The sequence below is a fragment of the Lithobates pipiens genome, unplaced genomic scaffold, assembly GCF_037356315.1.
Source record: "Lithobates pipiens isolate NorthernLeopardFrog02 unplaced genomic scaffold, aLitPip1_a1.2 Scaffold_23, whole genome shotgun sequence".
Lineage (NCBI taxonomy): Eukaryota > Metazoa > Chordata > Amphibia > Anura > Ranidae > Lithobates > Lithobates pipiens.
The window spans coordinates 300,558,523-300,579,528 of NW_027507785.1; the positions used below are offsets into that span (position 1 = coordinate 300,558,523).

General features: G+C 45.0%; 1 protein-coding gene across 1 annotated transcript in view; it reads right to left on the bottom strand.

Annotated features, from left to right (window-relative positions):
- Nucleotides 1–21,006, bottom strand: part of DNAJB4 (DnaJ heat shock protein family (Hsp40) member B4) — a 40,962-nt gene that overhangs the window by 12,311 nt on the left and 7,645 nt on the right. The window contains exon 2 of the mRNA XM_077450403.1: nt 7,105–7,679. Coding sequence (XP_077306529.1) covers nt 7,105–7,679 — 575 coding nt within the window. The remainder of the gene's footprint in view (nt 1–7,104; nt 7,680–21,006) is intronic.

Here is a 21,006-nt window from a genome sequence, read left to right on the forward strand (position 1 = left end):
TTATCAATACTGTCTCTTGGGAGATCTGTTGTTGCTGCAGGGGGGTTATTGTTGCTGGAGGGTATTTTGTTGTGAGTGGTCTGTTGTTGCTGGTGGGATCTACTGTTGCTGTTAGCTGCAGGGGATCTTTTTTATTGCTTTTCTTATCATTAACAATTTCCATACAAATTACTTAGTACCACAAATGTTACTTGGTTCTGTATTCTGTAAAAGGGGCAGTACTGGGAGGTGGGTAGGGGGTGGAACCGAGGAGCGATGCTCAGAGGTAGGTAGGGGTGTTGGGCATAGCTCCCAACTGTCCCTTATTTTGAGGGACTGTCCCTGATTTGGAGCAATGTCCCTCTGTCCCTCTTTCCTCCTTATTTGTCCCTCATTTTGGTCTGATCTATATAGATGTATATAAAATGCACTTTTTACCTATCAAAAAATGTTTCCCAGCGCTAAACCTTTCATCTGAATTCTAAATTGCTGCATTTGTAAATTCCAAAAGCCAATATAAAGGAATAGTGGTGGTAAAAAAGCACTTGTGGGTTTAACCAATCTTGTTATTTTTGTACAATTCTCCTTTAACTACTTCAATACCGGGCACTTTCCCCCCTCCCTGCCCAGGACAATTTTCAGCTTTCAGCGCTGTTGTAATTTGAATGACAATTGTGCGGTCATGCTACACTGTATACAAGCTACATTTATCATTTTCTTCCCACAATTAGAGCTTTATTTTGGTGGTATTTGATCACCTCTGGGGTTTTTATTTTTTGCTAAACAAACCAAAATTTAAAAAAAAAAAAAACGTTTTTCTCAGTTTCTGTCATAAAATGTTGTTTTCCCCTAATGAGGCGCCACTGATGGGCACTGATGAGGCAGCACTGATGGGCACTGATGAGGCAGCACTGATAAGGTGGCATTGATGGGCACTGATGAGGAGGCACTGATATGTAAAATTGATGGGCACTTATATGCAGCACTGATAGGCGGCACTGATGGGCACTGATAGGTGGCACTGATGGGCAGCACTGATGATGAGGCACTGATGTGTTACTGAAAGGTGTTACTGCTGGGCACTGATTGGCACTGTAATGGGCACTGATTGACTCTGTGGTGGGCTCTGATTGGCACTGTGGTGGGCACTGGCAGTCTTTTATTATGGGGACACTACTGGGCACTTATTTGCATGTGATTAGCACATCTGAGGGGGCTGTGCTGATAATCAATGTGCTGATTATCAGCACAGACCCCCCCCCCCCCCCCCCCACTAACAGGGAGAGCTGCCGATCGGCTCTCCCTGTCAGCGCGAACCAAGAAATGCCTGTGATTGGTCACAGTTAATCACGTGGTTAGAAGCCTCTGACAGAGGCTTCTTATCACGATCAGAGTTGCAGGGTGTCAGACTGACACGCCACACACGTGATTGGCGCGCGCCGCTATGTTATCCTGCTGGATGTCATATGACACCCAGTCAGGATTACAAAACCACTTCCTGGACGTTAATATGCTGTTAACCGGGCGGGAAGTGGTTAAGGGGACGTGGCACGGGGTGTGTCCTATGCCTGCATACTTTTGCTGATAGGTGTCCCTCATTCCCATCTCAAAAAGTTGGGAAGTATGGCGTTAGGGTATGTCTGAAAGGGGGGGGGGGGTTCCTGCACCTATTCTCCGAGAAAAAAAAAGCCCTGCTAATCCCTCTCCACTCTATCCAAAACTAAAAAAAAGATGATCATTTAGGGCCGGTTCACACTGGGGGCGATGCGAGTCGCCCCCGTTCTGTACAATGGAACTGTTCTGAGAGGAGCGACTCGAGTCGCTCCGACTCAGAAAAAAGGTTCCTGTACTACTTTTGGGCGACCTCGGGGCGACTTGCATTGACTTCTATACAGAAGTCATTTGCAAGTCGCCGCTGAGGTCGCGGCAGGTCGCGGCGAGGCAAGTCGGTGTCGCCTCGCATCGCCCCCTGTGTGAACCGGCCCTTAGGAGCAGGAAATAATCTGCAGACATTCACAAACCACAAAGACATATAAAACAAAAACAAAATAAACAGTCACGTTCCCTAGATTTATTACCAATTTAAACCCTTTATAAACTATGTTATAAATGTAGCGCCTCTGTTAACAGTGCATTAACTGAAATTAGATCAATTCAGGGTGTGCTAATTAACTCTCCATGTTTCAGCTCACAGCAGCATGCAGCAGAATTGCTAACCAACAATGAGAAAACCATAGCGGGGAGGGGGGGGGAATTGATAAAGGATGTCTATGACACCCTTTGAAATCTGTTGGCCCCCATGCCAAATTTGTTGGTGCTTGCAGCTGATTTATGTACCTGTCACAGACAATACATGAAATTCAGTTGATCAGACCATACCGCATAGACATCCATAGGTAGCCTTTGCGAAGGGTGGGTGCAGGGCTGCCATTAGAAATCATGGGACACTGTACAGCCTACCTCCTGACAGGCCCTCCTCCCAAATTACAAACATTAAAACATTTTAAAATTATGTTTCCAATTTTGAGAAATGTTTTTTTTTTTTTTTACAAATAATTTTTTACATTTTTAAAATGTCTTTTTTTTTTTACAATGCTGTTGGGGTGGGGGGGGAGCTTAGGTGAAATATCAGGGGTCTAAACAAACCCCAGACATCTCACCTTTGAGGCAGAGGAAGGAATTGAGGACACGGGTTGTTCAGTTCCTTTCTCTGCAGCCTCAGCTGCATTGAAGATGAAGGAATAGGAGACAGAGGATCCTGTTCAGTCATAAACTGAAGCAGCTCAGTTATGAATGGACCCAGGAGCGATTAGTACCAGTCGCTCATTGTGTCCAATTCAGAAAAAGAAGGGGCTGATTAATGACATAGTACCTTGAAAAAGTATTCATACCCCTTGACCCCTTGAAATTTTCCATGTTTTGTCATGTTACAACCAAAAACGGAAATTTATTTTCTTGCGATTTTATGTGATAGACCAATACAAAGTGGCACATAATTGTGAAGTGGAAGCAAAATGATAAATGGTTTTCAAATTTTTTAACAAATAATTATATAAAAAGTGTGAGGTGCTTATATTACGTCTGATGTAACCATCATACTGTTGCACTTATTTTTTGTATTAATTTTCCCATCAATAAACCTTTGGAAAAGAAAAGTGTGGGGTGAATATGTATTCGGCCTCCTTTACTCTGATACCTCAACTCAAATCTAGTGGAACCAATTGCCTTCAGAAAACTCCTAATTAGTAAATAGAGTCCATCTGTGTGTAATTTTATCTCAGTATAAATAAAGCTGTTCTGTGAAGCCCTCAGAGGTTTGATTAGAGAACCTTAGTGAACAAACAGCATCATTAAAGTGGTTGTAAACCCTTACAAACCATTTTGACCTACAGGTAAGCCTAGATTAAGGCTTACCTGTAGGTCCAAGCAATATCTCCTAAACCTATATGGTTTAGGAGATATTTGCCCGAACACAGGCACCACTGTCTACGGCGCATGTGCCGTAGACAGCGGCGCGCAGGCGCACTGAGCGCGGCATTCTCAGCGACGGAGCTGCCGCGCGTGTCGGCTCCCATGCGCGGCTTCGCCAAATGACAGCGGCGGAGCTGCGAGACCCCATCAATAAGATGGATGCGGTGGACTACAGGGGACAGCGGCGACTTCGCTGGCTCCTGTGTCAGGTAAGTGACACATAATGGGCTACTATGCGATGCATAGTAGTCCATTATGTTTTGCCTTTGCAGGAAATGAAAGAGGAAGTAAACTCATCTGGGTTTACTTCCTCTTTAAGGCCATGGAACACACCAGACAGCACAGGGATAAAGTTGTGGAGAAGTTTAAAGCAGGGTTAGGTTATAAACAAATATCCCAAGCTTTGAACATCTTACGAAGCACTGTTCAATCATCATCTGAAAATTGATAGAGTGTGGCATGACTGCAAACCTACCAAGACATGGCCGTCCACCTAAATTGACAGGTCGGGCAAGGAGAGCATTCCTCAGCCTAGAGGCCCGTGATAACTCTGGAGGAGCTGCAGAGATCCACAGCTCACATGGGAGAATCTGTTCACAGGACAACTATTAGTCGTGCTCTCCACAAATCTGGTCTTTATAGAAGAGTGGGTAGAAGAAAGCCATTGTTGAAAGAAAGCCATTAGAAGTTCCCTTTGCAGTTTGCGAAAAGCCATGTGAGGGACACAGCAAACATGTGGAAGAAGGTGCTCTGGTCAGATGAGACCAAAATGTAACTTTTTAACCTAAAAGCAAAACGCTATGTGTGGCAGAAAACTAACACTGCACATCACCCTGAACACACCATCCCCACCGTGAAACATGGTGGTGGCAGCATCATGTTGTGGGGATGCTTTTCTTCCACAGGGAAGCTGGCCAGAGTTGATGGGAAGATGGATGGAGCCAAATACAGGGCAATCTAATGCCGTGTACACACGAGCGGATTGTATGGCGTACTTAGTCCGTCATACAATCCGATGGACAATCCGTCGTAGTTTCCACTGAACGGACTTGACCACACACGGATACACAAACAGTCCGTCGAAAGCTTGCGCGATGACGTGTACAGCACGTACGACGGGACTAGAAATAGGAAGTCCAAGACACAGCAAAGCACCCTTCCGCCGTGTAAATCCTTTCTGGACATGCGCCATTCTTAGTCCGTCGAACTAGCATACTGACGACCGTATTGTCCGCTGAAACCAAAGTACGACGGACAGATTTTTGGAAAAACCGAAATTCTTAGTACTCCGGACTGCACGCTGAAAAAGTCCGCTGAAGCCCACACACGAGCAGATTGTCCGCTGAAATGTGTTTCAACGGACTAAGTACGTCAAACAGTTCGACCGTGTGTACGCGGCATTAGAAGAAAACCTGTTTGAGTCTGTAAAAGACTTGAGACTGGGGTGGAGGTTCACCTTCCAGCAGGACAACGACCCTAAACATACAGCCAGAGCTACAATGAAATAGTTTAGATTAAAGCATATTCATGTGTTAGAATGGCCCAGTCAAAATCCAGACCTAAATCCAATTGAGAATCTGTGGCAAGACTTGAAAATTGCAGTTTACAGACGCTCTCCATCAAATCTGACAGAGCTTGAGCGATTTTGCTATATGCACAGCTGCAGGATATATATATAGATGGCGGCAAAGAAGAAGAGCTATGAGACACTCATAGAGGTACTTTGTTTGTCTTTATCTGACCCTTGGGGCACTGTTCCTCACACTGATATGAAGCACTATTCCTCCCACTGACACCATTGAGGATCCACCAATCCTTCCACTGACGCCAAAGATAGGGCACTATTTCTCCCACCGATACCAATAATGGGGCACAATTCCTCCCATTAATACCAATGATGGGGCACTATTCCTCCCACTGACACCAATGATTGGGCACTATTCCTTCCATAGATACCTATAATGAGGCACTATTCTTAACATTGAAACCAATGATGTGGCACTATTCCTCCCACTGACACCAATGATTGGGCACTATTCCTTCCATAGATGCCTATAATGAGGCACTATTCTTAACATTGATACCAATGATGGGGCACTATTCCTCCGCCTACTGGGCACAGGCGTTATTTAATTTTTTAATCCCACTGACCACCAGGCCTGGGATATACAGTAGTCTATTCTCACTAACGCGGGGGAATTTTCTACTCCCGCTGGCCCTTTGTTTGGAAAGTTTGGAAACCCCTGGTCAAGACCATCCTGGGAGTACAGTTCCTTTCTCTGTTACATTTACTTTCACAAGCAGAAAGGCGACAGTTGTGCTGGAATGTGATATGTAATGGGCTAGCGACTCACCCAGGGCTCATTTACACTTGTGTTTGGAGAGCAGTAGAAACAGGTGGCTGCAAAGACAGTCATACAGGGTTATATAAATGCAGCAGTCACAATGATTTGGATGAGATGGCATCACGAAACAGCAAAAACTATCCCCAGTCAGGTTCGGAGGGCAATGCTGCTCACTGCATTCAAGTGAATAGGGCGGTGTTGCAACCACACGATGCACATAATAGCAGCATGGTTGTGCTGGCTTTAAGAGGTTAAAATAGGCCTGACATGACATGATGATCTTCAGAGGGCTACCCAAAATGTATATGTAGCACCCTCTAGTGTGCTAGGAGTGATAGTACAGTTTGTAAGAGTAGGTAAATTTCCAGGCCTGGCTGGAAGCCAAGCCTGGGTGTGTTTTAACCTGGGTTGGGAGTGGCTCAGGGTAGTGCTTGCTGGGTGACTCACAGGCAGCATCACCAGGACCTCCCACTTCTTTCCAGAACATTCTGGTGTTTTCTGGAAAGAGAGATGGAGAGGGGAGGTGGAGCTGCCTGGGGTGCTCTAAGGAGCCCTGACCAATCCTCAATCTGGAATGGCAGGGGGCAGGCCTCCTTAAAAAACACCGGGTCAGCCCAGCTGGGGAGGAGCTGATCGGGTGGAGGCAGTCTGGGATGGGTGCCGAGCCAGTCTGGAGGATTATGATGGCACAAGCAGTGGGAAGGGGCAGCTGCAGCCAGGAAGGCTGGCAGTGCCCGAAGAGGTGGTACTGGGAGCAGTAGCCACAGGAACAGCTAGCCCTGGGACTTTCTATTTTTGCTACACTATCGAGGCTAGCGGTCCCTGCCTGCAAAGGGCATCTGCTTTAGGCCTGGTTGAGCCAGTGTCAAGCCTACAGTGCTACCTGGTCCGGGAAGTGCAAGCAAGTGATGCGCTGGAAGAGTGTGGAGTGATAAGCTGCAAGCAAGGAAGTGCAGGAAGAAAAAAGGAGATTGTATATACCGTGGTGTATAAAGTTTGGTCCCAATTTTGATCGTCAATTACCTGGGCATCTCATAAGTTTCCTATCCCTAGCCAAGTTAAATTCCCCTCAATAAAATACAAAAAAACAAGTGCAAGGACTGCTTTCATGTCTCTGGATACTTGAAAGGTGTGTTCCTGGCTGGGCAGAGTGACAGATGGACTACTACACTCAGCAGCCCCTATGGGGGGTACCGCTTCATATACAAGCCCTAAGTCAAGCAACAATAAGATCATTTTGTTTCACGCTGTTCAGCTTAAAATGTTTTATAATATAAAATGTCAGAATGCAGCCAAAGCAAAGTCTTACCTCTTTCAGGTTGATCTGTAAAGGACAGATAATGTTGGAAGCATCCCTCTTAAAATGGGTGTGGGGTTTGTCTTTAATAACAAAGACAACGTCGGCAGGAATGGTCATTGGCATCTCATCTCCCTCCTTGGGGAATGTGATTTTGGTGCCTTCTTTCCACCCCTTTTTAATCTCAATGGTAAGGATCTTGTCCTCAGTCCTCACACTTCTTCCATCGGGGTTCAGTCTCTTCCTGGAGATTCTCATCCTTTTAGTGCACCCATGATAAATCTCTTCCAGAGACACCCTGAGCTCATGAATGATCGGTGGGTCCTGCTTACGCCTTATCTGGTTTCCAACCTGGTTCTTCTCTCTCGGAAAACCATTCATGCCGAAGCTAGAAAATGAGCTAAATGGATCGCCATCCAGCTCCATGTCCTCATCATCCCGGCCCCCACCCATTCGCCTCCCGAAAAAGATTTCAAAAGGGTTTGCTCCTCCAAAGAATGCATTAAACGTGGCATGAGGATCTCCATGGAACGTGTAGTGAAAGTTTCCTCCATGTCCATTTTGTGCATTGGGTCCTCCTTTAAGCCCTAAAATGAATAAATATTAATATTTTTACTACAATATTAAAGCAGACCTACACTGACTGCATCTGAGCACCACAAACCAAAAACACTATTTAATTATTTTTTTTATATTCAAAGCAAACTCCCCCATCCATCCAAGTCTTCATGCTTAAAGTGGTTCTAGCGGCTCAAGGTTTTTTACCTTCATGCATTCTATGCATGAAGGTAAAATAACCCTCTCTGGGCAGAAGCCCCCCAACCCCCCCCAATACTTAACCAAGCCCTGCCGCAAGCCATCTATGTGCAATTGAGCCTCGGCCCTCCGGGGACTCTCCCTCCTCATTGGCTGAGATAGCAGCGGGAACCATTGGGCCAATGAGAAGAGTGAGGGGGTGGGGCCAATTATTTGGGTGTGCATGGACATGCACAACAGTGTTTGGGAGCCCCTGTTTCGTCATATATGGCGACCCGTCATATTTGGCTACCCGCTGGCCTGCGCTTGCGCGACGCCGCCATATGCATTCCACCTCTCAGTCCAGGTTCAAGCCCTACCATCCAAGTGGACATAGAGTTATATTATATTTATGGTGAGCGAAGCGAGGCTGTGCCCGAAGCATGGCGATCTAGCAAGCCTGCGAGGGGCCCTGTGTTGGAACGCATATGGCGACATCGCGCACGTGCACTTCAGCGGGTAGCCGAATATGATGGGTAGCCGAATGTGACATGACACCCCCATTGCAAGCTGTTTGCTTTTGGGGAAGGAGGGAGGGGCCAGGAGACCAGAGAAGAGAAGGATCAGGGCTGCTCTGTGCAAAATTACTGCACAGAGCAGGTTAGTATAACATGTTTGTTACTAAAAAAAAAAAAAAAAAAAAAAAAAAAAAAAAAAGGGGGTTTAATATCACTTTCATTTTGTTGAGAAATCACTTTGAAAAACACCCCCTGGCATTTCTGTCCATGGCCAACTTGACTAAGGGCAAATGATTAATGTAGAATTTACTTCCTTAAATCCGTCTGCCCTTAACCGTCTGCCCTTAGCTCAAGCATGCATGCAGGAGACCCCTCCTCCTCTCCTCCCCTCCTGAAGACCCCTGGGAAGTATGACATAATTTGCCTGGCCAAGAAACCAGGAAGTAACTGAAGGAATGTAAAAAAAAAAGAGTTTAAAACAAGTATATATAATATACTTTCCTATCTATTTACTAATGCTAGCAGCACGAGGATTTCAAAAAAATCAATGTTGATTGGGAGAGTGAAGTTTCACTTTAATAATGAGTGGTTTACAGTGCTGACCCTTCCAAGTTCCTTATGCTGTGCACTACAGGAGTCCAATATAAAGAGAAATTGAGCTACTTACTTATACTAGCTGTATTTAGCATTTTGTTTTTAAATAATACATCTTTCCTCTCTTCCTCCTAGTAACTAGCTTTCCATTGGAAAAAAAAACAAAAATGGTCAAACTTAAAATACTTGAAACCACTGAAAAAATTTGTATACAAACCCATAAAACCGCACTGGCGGAAAAAAATCTTATAGCAAAGAAAGAGAGAGCGTGGAAGCCCCTGCTGTGCTGACACCAAGCATTTTGGTTTATACCTTTGAGGTGCGTAGACAGAAATGCATTACTTTACATGTTCAGTGAACTAAAAAACACCAAGAAGGCTTGGAAGTGCATTGTGGTACTCTAAGATGCACATACGTTGGTATTGTGTGTTGAATGAATGGTGACCCAGCAACCCAACATTCAACACATGTGTGAACCCAGTCTTAATGTTTCAGAAGGCATCACCATTAGTTCTAGCTAATAACATTGGCAAAAATCCTTTATAAGAGCTCATGCACATGGGTTTGGTCCCTACAGCATAAAATCATGGAGGCACATGTTCAACATACTACCAGCCGCCTGTCAAATTCAATATTATGGTGAAATAAAAAACCCATCCGCTGATGACGTCATGCGACCTATGACGTAACCCATAGGGGGGATTCGATGGTGTCACGTTGCAAAAACGGAACTGAGCGGGCTGCCATTTTGTGAGTACCCATGATATACAGTTCTCTGCTGTTTTACTGTGGTGCAGCAGATATGTGCACATTGTAATGTGAGTGGTATTTTAATAAAACATTGGTGGGAAACGGAAAAAGCTATGATGGTTTATCGCTTTATCTATAAAAATTCCTTAAAGTAGAACTATAGGCAAAACTTTTTTTTTTAATTTTGGATAGAGAGAGTAAGGGTTATAACCCCTATAGGATTTTTTTTGCCATCTGTGTCCCATTTCCTTTATATAATCTTTATGTTTGACAGAAGGAATACAACATAGCCAACAGTGCCTCATTAATGAGGGTTTGCAGGTTGGCAGAAATAAATGCATGAACATGGCTGATTTATTACAAAAACAGGGAAAACAAAGGAGGAAGGGTAGCGGGAGTAGGGGAGAGGGAAAACATACAAGACCACATTTCCAAGGGGGTATCCCCTAAGTGATCCTGAGTAGGAACACGACCCATGCTATAGGTCAACATCATATACTCCAGGGTGCCCCCCCCCCCCCACCAGGTGGCCACCGAGGACCCGACCAGCTCTACCCCCAGAGGAAGGGGGCAACAAACCTCCGTCCAGAGGTACAGCGGCGCAGGCTCGTTCCATAACCACCCACAGCAGGGGTGCCACTAAGGTTATAGGTTAAGTTCCTCGCCTAGTGCAACCAACAGTATATTACATGAACAGTAACTGAAAAAGGGCTGCAGGTACCCGGTACCAGCGTGTCACGAGTTTATAGTTAGTTTCCTGTGTCTTGGATTCCAAAGAGCTAGTGTGTGTGAGTCTTAGCATGTGTGCTATTTGTTCAGCTGAAAAATCCAGCTCCAAGTCACGCTCCCATTCCCGGATAAAAGCCGGTTTAGGGACAGCAGAGGCTGAGCCCAGAAGCTGGTAGGGTTCAGAGATCATATGAGAGGTAGGTTCTTCCTCAATGAACAGCCGTTCATATGGAGTAAGAATGTTGAGCTCCCTAATAGATCAACCATGAGTCACAATAAAATGGTGTAACTGTTTATATCGCCACCAATCCATTGGGAAGAGTCCAAATCTATCCCTAAGGGTCTCCAGTGGGAGCAGCTTGACCTGTTCCAAGAACTTGCCACAACTGAGGTTACCGTCAGTGACCTAGGACCCAAAAAAGGCCACCAGTTCCCCAGGAGGGAACCACAAGAATCCTCCCAGTGGTGTCAGCGAGGAGCCAGATGGTGCCAAGGAATACAAGGCATTTGTGCGGTCGCAGACCCCTAGGACATGGGTTGGTCTCCCCACTGACTACTCCGGGAACCCTCTGTGTTCCTGAGACAACCAGGGGGCATACAATAGGTATGGCTCGTCTCCAGAGAAACCCATATTGTGGAACGGGTATGAAAGCACCAATTTAGGATACGTTGGAGTGCTATGGCCCTGTAGTAGCGGCATATGTCAGGGAGGCCTATACCCCCCATCCCTTTAGATCTCTGAAGTAGGGACACAGCCAACCTAGGTTTTTTATTGTGCCATATAAGCCCAACCATTAAACTCTGAAGTTGGGCGAAGAAGCTTTTGGGAAGAAGAATAGGTAACATCTGCATCAGGAAAGGAACCCTAGGGAGGACATTCATTTTAAGTATATTAACCCAACCTACCTAGCCACGTGAAGGTGGTCCTATTCCAGCTTTGCAAGTCTCTACGCACTGTATCCAAAAGTGTAGGAAAGTTGTCAGAGTATACCATTTCAAAGCGGTCAGTGAGATGGACCCCGAGATATTTGATGGAGGATTTAGCCCAAGTAAACGGGAAAGCTTCCTGCAGATTAGTAGCTAGCGTTTCAGGTAAAGTAACAGGCAATTGATTTTGAAGATTGATATTTGCCCAAAAAGTTGGAGTCCCTTCATAAGGTTTGGCAACAAGACAAGAGGATTCGTAAGGTGGAAGAGAACATCATCAGCGTATGCTGAAAGTTTATGTTCGGTGGACCCCACTGTTATCTCTCTAATGTCGCCATTTGCCCAAACTGTTCTAAAGGAAAAGGCTCCAGAACCAGTGCAAAAAGAAGGGGAGAGAGGGGGCATCCTTGCCTCATGCCATTCCATATGGGGAACCCAAGGGACAAGAGGCTGTTTACCTGTATTTTCGCATTTGGAGTCGTATAAACGGCTATGATCCATTGTAACATGTGAGGGCCTTCTAAGACCGCCCTCAGGTATGACCAGTCAACTTTGTCAAATGCCTTTCGGCATCAGTAGACAGCATGAGGTAGGGTGGGGAGTCTCGGCAAGAATATGCCCAATGAATAAGCTGCGTGGCCCGGATGGAGTTATCCCTAGCCTCTTGACCTAATATGAAGCACGTCTGATCAGGGTGAATAATGAACGGTAAAAGGTGTTTTAAGCGATTCGCCAAAATGTTTGCAAAGATTTTGATATCAACATTGAGCAGTGATATTGGATGGTAGCTTTGGGGGAGGACAGGATCCTTACCCTCCTTTGGAAGCCCCGTGATGTGAGCCAACCAAGCCTCAGGTGGGATCGGGCAACCATTAGCGAACAAGTTAAAGTACCTACACATATGATTTTGCAGTAGGGGGAGAAACTTGGCTTAGTATGCTTTGGTATATCCATCCGGGCCAGGGCTTTTCCCATTGGGCAAAGATTTCACTGTCTCATCAACCTCTTGAGGGTAAATGGGAGATTTGAGATCTATTAGTTGTTCCGACATCAGAGAGGGGAGACCGGCTGACGCAAGGTAATCACAAATAGCACGCAACTTTGAGGTCTTCTCTGTCAGGGAGACATTTTTGTCTAAATTATATAATTCTTTATAATAATCCCAAAATAATGAGGCAATCCCAGAAGAATGTAGAGTCGCCACATCACCAGGGGACTGAAGTGTATATATATATGGTAGGCTATTTGTCTCTTCTGAAGTGCCCTAGTGAGCATTTTTCCACACTTGGTGCCATGCTCGTAGTATTTGTGGGACAAGAAGCGCAGTTGCCTGCAGGCACAATGATCCAAAAGGCGCCAGAGCAACTCTCGGAGCTCAGTCAGACACCGAAGGCCATCAGCATCCCCCTGGCGTTTATGTCTGAGCTCCTCCTGCTGTAAAGCGGTCAGTACTTTCTGAAAATCGATCTGCCTTTCTTTTTTGAGTTTAGTGCCCAACGAGATCAGCTCCTCCCTAAATTCCATTTTATGGCCCTCCCATATAACTCCCTCTGATAAATCATCAGACACATTTTCCGAGAAATTGTGCGAGATAGCGTTGGTAACCTTAGATACCACTGAGGCATCATCTAGTAAGTTCTCATTAAGTCTCCAAGACCATGCCCTAGGCGACTCACCGGGTACCCGTATGATAGCAAGAACAGAAGCATGGTCAGAGATAGTGATGCTCCCTAAAGTAACAGCTCCAGGGTGTCATGATCCACACACAGAAGATCTATGTGTGTATAAATATCATGCACCCTGGAGTAGTAGCTGTAGTCTCTGTCAGATGCATGTAACGCTCTCCAGATGTCAATAAGGAAGTTGTTCTGCAGTGATTTGCAGAAACGCTTAAGAAAGGCATGGAAGTGTGTAAGGTGGCCATGGGATGTATCTAAGAGGGGCTCAGGGCTGACACTGAAATCTCCCCCGAGAATCAGGAGGCCCTCCCAGAAGTCTGCCAACTTTTCCAAGACTGCATCTATAAAAGAGAGTTGTTGAGCACTGGGTGCATAGAGGGTCACAAATGTAAATTTTTTTGCTGGCTATGACCCCCTTCACAAAGACATAGCGGCCTTGCGGGTCTAGATATCTCTCTGAGGGTTGGAACAGGCATGATTTGTGGAATGCAATGGCCGTACCTTTTCAGAGTTTTTCCTTCCTGTCCCATAGCCAAACAGGAAATGAAAGAAAATCCCTGCAAAATTAAGGGAATCCCTTGGGGGGGCCCCTGGTCACCAGAACTAGTGTCCCTGTTGGGGAAAACCTGCATCCAATTGGCAATAGTGTGAACCCAGCCTAAGACACCTCTCACCTCCAGGTTGGGGGTGTCAAAAAAAGATTTTAATGGGAGTTCTGGGTTGTCAACCTAAAAAAAAAACTAGACAATAGGCTTTAAGTAAAGTTCCAGGAGCAAGTATCTAAGTGGGGAGAGTGATGGTAAAGATATGTAAATACATTGCTGGGTGCCTAGGACAGTGATAGGAGTGAGTTGGGGATCTTTTTATTTTGAGCTTCATACATCTGGCGGACTATGCCAGCAAGGCTACAGACAAAATGGAACAAGTGGCCATGGCATTTCCTAGAATAAACACTGAGTGGGTGGCTCTGATGGAAGGGTTGCATTCCATAAGCATCAACTGAGTGAGTGAATTTTTTTCTACGGCTCTCTGTGTACAAGGTAAATATGTAAGGGTTTGCAAAGCAATCGCTGAGCGGTCTAAAGTGCAGTATAAAATAAATTATTCCTGATTAGCAAGCTGCTGGTGTATAGATGGTTCCAAAGTTTAGCAAGCAGGACAAGCAACACATGGCAAAGCTGGAGGAACGTCCTGAAAAGAAGCCATTTCGTAATATTTGGTTAGTACATTCATTAAAGGTAATTAAAAAAATATCTCCAGACTAATGAAAAGGGCAGGGCAAGCAGATCTTGTTCACAAAAGCAGCGTTGGCTTGCATGTCCATGTGCAAGAAAACGGCGAAAAGCCTTATGTCCTGGGAGAAGGGGGAGGACTGAGGCATTTGGCCCCAAAAAAGGACTGTTGTGAAGTATGCTGGCTAAGCATCCACCACTGTAACATGGGCATTAGAGAGACGGTCCTCACCAGTGGCAACCCGTCCATAGGGGGCGCAAAGCAGTCACAAAAAATAAACCAAAAAAATGTAAACAAAATAAAAAAAGGCCCCTTTAAAAAAAAAAAATAGAAAAAAATGTTCTTTAAGTGCACTGTGTTAGGGCGCCAGTCACAGTGCACCACATGAGACTGCAGATGAGGTGCTTAATTTACAGGCTTTTGACCTGCTTTGCGACGCATTCCAAAGCGCCAAACAACTTTCGCCCATAGTATTACTACGGGCGGGAGCTTTGTTGTTAAGAGGATACTTCTGGTTTCCCTGTTCTAGAGGGAAACTGGAAGTGATGTCGGCAGCTCAGTGGAAAGCCCAGCCCGAGCAGAGCTGCCTGTAAGGTAAGTGAGGCTGCATAGGATGGGGCACAGTGAGGCTGTATATGATGGGGCACAGTGAGGCTGCATTTTATGGAACCCAGTGAGGCTGCATATGATGGGCACAGTGGCTGCATTCAATGCTGCACAGTGGCTGCATTTGATGGGGCACAGTGGCTGCGTAAGATGGGAACAGTGGCTGCGTAAGATGGGAACAGTGGCTGCATAAGATGGGAACAGTGGCTGCATAAGATGGGCACAGTGGCTACGTTTGATGGGCACAGTGGCTGCGTTTGATGGGCACAGTGGTGGCAATTGATAGGCACAGTGGCTGCGTTTGATGGCACAGTGGCGGCAATTGATATGCACATTAGCTGCGATTGATGGTACAGTGAGGCTGCAATTGATGTTTTTTTTTTTTTTCAGTTTGTTTGTGCCCCCCCCCCCCCCCCCCAAAAAAAATATTTGAGCACCAGCCGGCACTGGTCCTCATCCCAGAGTAAGCTCCAATTCATGAGTTGGACTCAATACAGGCCATCTTTTTCTTGCTGACAATGGGCAGTGGAGGGGGATGAAGGTAAGTATAAGCAACTGGGCGGCACATGCAGTATGCACAAATAAAAAAGTTCCCCAAGGAGCTCTGGTGACAATCCCTATTATGTTCTTTTACCTTTCCCTGTGCTGGCACACTGTCCCTGTCAAGCAGGTTCCTGTCCCTCACCTCGCCATATGCAAAATGCACGCCAACTGCAGTGAGCCAGGGCTTTTTGTAAGCTCTGCTCTCACTACCCAGATAGCAAGGCTACCTTGCCACAAATTTGTGGCAGTGTTGAATTCTAAGTTTGTTGAGTTGCTGCACATTTTCAACGGCAAATTGTTCACTTGCAGAGCACTTGAAGCACAAGTTCTAGTTGACACTTTTTCCAATTGGTAGCAAATTTGCGTGGTAAGTCTCTAGCAAGAGCAAAGTTGCAATGGTGAGTCTACAGCAAGAGCTCTGCAAGTCTACAGCATGAAAATTCAGCCACAGTGACCTCTGTGGTGGGATGACTATTGCACAACATAAGTGAACCAGAACTTGTATCAGACTTGCAGAATGTTTACAAAGAAATTTGATCTGGAGTCATGCAATGTGGACTTGCTGCAATTGTGCAACAAACTTGTGAATCTCGGCAAGTCTAGCAATAGCTTAGCAAATCATTTCAAACTTGCGGCATAATTACTTGCTATCTGTGTAAAGAGGGCTGCCGGGGTCACCTGGGTGGCAGCGTCCAACTGGACAGCAGCCCACCCAATGTCACATACGGAGGCTTAAGGCGTAGCTTCAGTAATTTTTTCGTATTTCCATCTATTAAATCCCCTACCTTTGTTGTTTTTACTCGATAGTAAAAAAAAAAATTCTGCCAGTAAATACCTTATACAGTCCACTTCCTGTTTTTTGTCTGGTAAAAAGCCTAGGCTTATGACATCATGCACAGCTCTCTCTCTCACTCTTGTGAGAATTTGCCAGGAAGGGATGAGGGAGTCATAGAGGCGATTCAGTTCGCATTGTGTGCTATACAAGTATTTCATTCATTCATTCATTCATTCATTCATTCATAAGAGGGCCAATGAGAGCTGCAGAGCTGGAGGTGTGTGTCTGTGTAAATCCAGGAAGTAAACAGGCAGTAGCTTCAGCTGCCCACAGTTAAAATTGATGCAGACTCAGTGGAGGGAGTTTTCTGCAGCATATTTGGCAAATACCGAATCACAGTATATATAAAATAATATGCAAAGTGGTTGGAGGGAAGCTTCAGAATGGCAATTTTTTTTTTGTATTACCAATTATGTGAGCCAACTGCAGGTCCTCTTTAAGAGGAATGGAAATTTCTCCTGTCATCCATTCTCCCTGAAAGATGGATGCAACAGTGCCACCTATGTAGGGAGGTCAACCTGCAGCGGTCTAAAGGTTGAAGGAAAAGAAAAGGACTTCATTCTCTTATCCACACATTTAACCACTTCTCTACCCGCCCTACCCGCCCATAGACATATGACACCCGCAGGTGGGATCTCCCATCCTGGGCGGGCTTCATATGATGCCCTTGGCTTCCCGGCGGTATTGGCACAGGCACCGAGGAGCCGATGCGCATGCCCCACGGCCTCAATGGCCGCCAGGCACTCGTGATAGCTCGTTACAGAGCAGGACCATGGATCTGTGTGTGTGTAAACACACAGATCCACGTCCAGTAAGGAGATTGGAGACTGATCGTGTGTTCCTTGTATATAGGGACCCCAATCGGTCTCCTCCCCAAGTCAGTCCCCTCCCCCCCACAGTTAGAATCACTCCTAGGTAACACATTTAATTCCTTGATCGCCCCTGCCAGTGACATTTATACAGTAATCAGTGCATTTTTATAGCACTGATCGCTGTGTAAATGTGAATAGTCCCAAAATAGTGTCAAAAGTGTCCGATACGTCCGTCGCAATGTCAAAGTCACGATAAAAATCGCAGATCGCCGGGATTACTATTTTTAAAAATAAAATGCAATAAAACTATCCCTTATTTTGTAGGCGCTATAACTTTTGCGCAAACCAATCAATGTACGCTTATATATATATATATATATATATATATATATATATATATATATATATATATATATATATTTTTTTTTTTTTTTTTTCTATGGGATATTTATTATAGCAAAAAGTAAAAAATATAATTTTTTTTCAAACTTGTCAGTCTTCTTTTGTTTATAGCACAAAAAAACAAAAACAAAAGGCAGGGGTGATCAAATACCACCAAAATCATATGGGTACAGTGTTGCATGACCATGCAATTGTCATTCTAAATGTTACAGAGCTGAAAATTGACCTGGGCAGGAAAGGGGCCTGGGCAGGAAAGCCCGGTATGTAAGTGGTTAATATGGACGGGGAGGGGAACCTCCCCGTTGAGCTATTGCATTCTGACAGTAGGGAGACTTCCCCTCCATCAGAATACACTGATCAGCGCTGTCTGCTGTAGCCTGCGGCACTGATCAAGTGTGGAAAATCCTACAGGGCGGTAGTACAGGAGTCGATTAGTAGATCAACTTCTATACAACCTCTCTGCCCACATATGGATCGAAAATTCATCCGGTCCCTGCTAAACTGGATGAATTTTGATCCATGTATGGCTGGCACTGGCTTAAAGAATGTCAAACGTTTAAGAAATAATTAAATCCAGGATCAGAGTTCTACACAGACGAGGCTTTTCTGACAAACAAGGATACTACCAGACGTTTACCTGTAAAAAAATTAGAATGGTGAAAAGTATCACACTAAAGTTTAAATGATTTATGCCGCCTTGCCTGGGAACTCTGGAAAATCAGTTTCCAATTCATGACAAAGAACAGATCAGTTTGTAATCAGAATAATGATGTGATTTGGTGATGCTGACATATTCCCTGATGATTCAAAGTGTACGTTTTAATCGATTGCGGAACAGCCGCCGCATTTTACTGCGGCAGGTTGGCTCCGCTGCACGAAATCACGTTATTGTATGTGATCTCGCGAGGCTTGGATAGCAGGCGCGTGTGCCCGCCGCGAGCTCTGTGAGTCCGACCGCGGGTACCGTGGACTCGATGTCCGTGGGGATACCCGCGATCGTCTCACGGTGAGGAAGAATAGGGAGATGCTGATGTAAACAAGCATTTCTCTGTTCTGCCTAGTGACACTGTCACTGATTAGTGCTCCCTGTAGCGGTGATCAGTGTTGTGTCACACACAGCCCCTCCCCTCACAGTTAGAATCACTTCCTAGGACACACTTAACCCCTTCACTGCCCGTCACATTTAAACAGTAATCAATGCATTTTTAATCGCACTGATCGTTGTATAAATGTGAATGGTCCCAAAATAGCGCCAAAAAGTGTCCGATGTGTCCGCCATAATGTCGCAGTCACGATAAAAATCGCTGATCGCCGCCATTACTAATAAAAAAAAAATTATAAAAAAGCCATAAAACTATCCCCTATTTTTGTAGACGCTATAACTTTTGCGCAAAACCAATCAATAAACGCTTATTGTGATTTTTATTTATTTTTTACAAAAAATATGTAGAAGAATACGTATCGGCCTAAACTGAGGAAAACAATGTTTTTTTTATATATTTTTGGGGAATATTTATTATAGCAAAAAGTAAAAAATAATGCGTTTTTTTTTGAAAATTTACATTTGTTTTTTTATATCGCAAAAAATAAAAACCGCAGCGGTGATCAAATACCACCAAAAGAAAGGTCTATTTATGGGGAAAAAAGGACGTCAATTTTGTTTGGGAGCCACGTCGCACGACCGCGCAATTGTCAGTTAAAGCCACGCAGTGCCGAATCGCAAAAGGTGCTCTGGTCTTTGGCCAGCCAAATGCTCCAGGGCTGAAGTGGTTAATGACTGGTTCACTTTAAAAAAAAAAAAAAATGCGATCTAAACTGTAAGCTATTCAAGCACAGCCTGCTGGCAGAAATCGCCATTCCTGGGACAGTGACTGTGCTTTCTTCAAGCTAAATTTGGATATTTCTTAGATACAATTCTTTGGCACAACACTACTGCCTGCAATTACAGCAAACAATCATCAGTATTGGAATTTTATGACCTCATCATCTGCATTCCTAGTCTCCTGGGCTCAGAGCCAAAGGAAGGAAGTTCATGTATGCATTATATAGGAGTGCTGACATCATCCCTATGCTTTAGTCTATGGGTACTGTAATGGGGTCTGCATAGGGTTGCCACATTTGCTTCAAGTCAAATCCGAACACTTTAGCGGCGCACTGCAATTTTTTTTTATAGTATAAACTACACATATGTTTTGCTATTAAATAACATTTCTAATCATATGAAGTTAAGAACAAGAGTCCCCTTTACATCAGAGTCCACAGAGTTCCCCTATTATATCAGAACTTGCAGAGTTCCCTTTCGCTGTAATGGGGGACTCTGCAGACTCTGATGTAAGGGAGAACTCTAACATAAGGGATGCTCTGGGAACCTTGATTTAAGGGGGAAAACTGAGATCTCTGATGTACAGGGAAGACTTTGATGTAAGGCGGAACACTGTAGCCTCTGGTGTAAAGGGGAACTCTGATGTAAGGGGTGCTCTGAGAACCCTGATTTACCTTAGTGTACTCAGATGCAGGAGAGAGAAGGGGGAGACTTCAGTCACAGACAGAGATGGATGGTGAGCTCACTCACCCCTTGGCGGTCAGCACCTCTCATCCAGATGTATCTGTGGCTGCTGGACTTCAAATTTCCCACCCCAACCTACTTTCCTATTTTGAGGCACAGCGCCGGGGATTGGAGTGTGCGCAGACACAGAGGGATAGGGATGGGGGAAGAGGTGCAGATCGCTCACTCTTTCCTCTGCTGTCTGTGTGTTTGGGGGGGGGATTGTTAGTGCTGGCTTTGGGCAGTCTGAAAGAGTGTAACAGACACTCTCAGCTTAGACAACTGCAGCCAGTAACCCTGCTGGGAAGTCATAGTCCAGTCTAAAAAATGTGTCCGGGTTTCAGGCATTTTGAAACCCGGACACACGATTCCAAACTACCAAACTGCTGAATCCGGGACAGGTGGCAACCCTAGGTGTGCAGGGGCCCTTTAATTCCCGCTATAGACTCCAGCTGCATGGAGTTTGTGTGTTCTCCCAGTATTTGTGGGAGTTTTCCTCCAGCTACTCTTGTATCCTCCTACAATCCCAAAAAAATCTGGTGGGTTAAAGTGACACTAGCTAACTTGCCACAAATTTGTGGCAGTGTTGAATTGTAAGTCTGTTAACATCTGCACATTTTCACTGGTAAGTTGTACACTTGCAGAGCACTTGAAGCACAAGTTCTAGTTGACACTTTTCCAATTTGTAGCAAATTTGCATGGCATGTCTCTAGCAAGAGAAAAAGTTGCATTAGTGAGTCTACAGCAAGAGCTCTGCAAGTCTACAGCATGATTATTCAGCCACAGTGACCCCCTGTGGTGGGATGACTATTGCACAACATAACTGAACCAGAACTTGTATCAGGCTTGCAGAATGTTTGCAAAGAAAGTTGATCTGGAGTCATGCAATGTGTCTACATCTACTACTTAAAGCGATAGTAAAGTCCGCTTTGTGATTTTTATAGGTAAGCCTATAAATGTAAAATGAATATCTCTTAAATGTGCACCGTATGGGAGATATTCACCC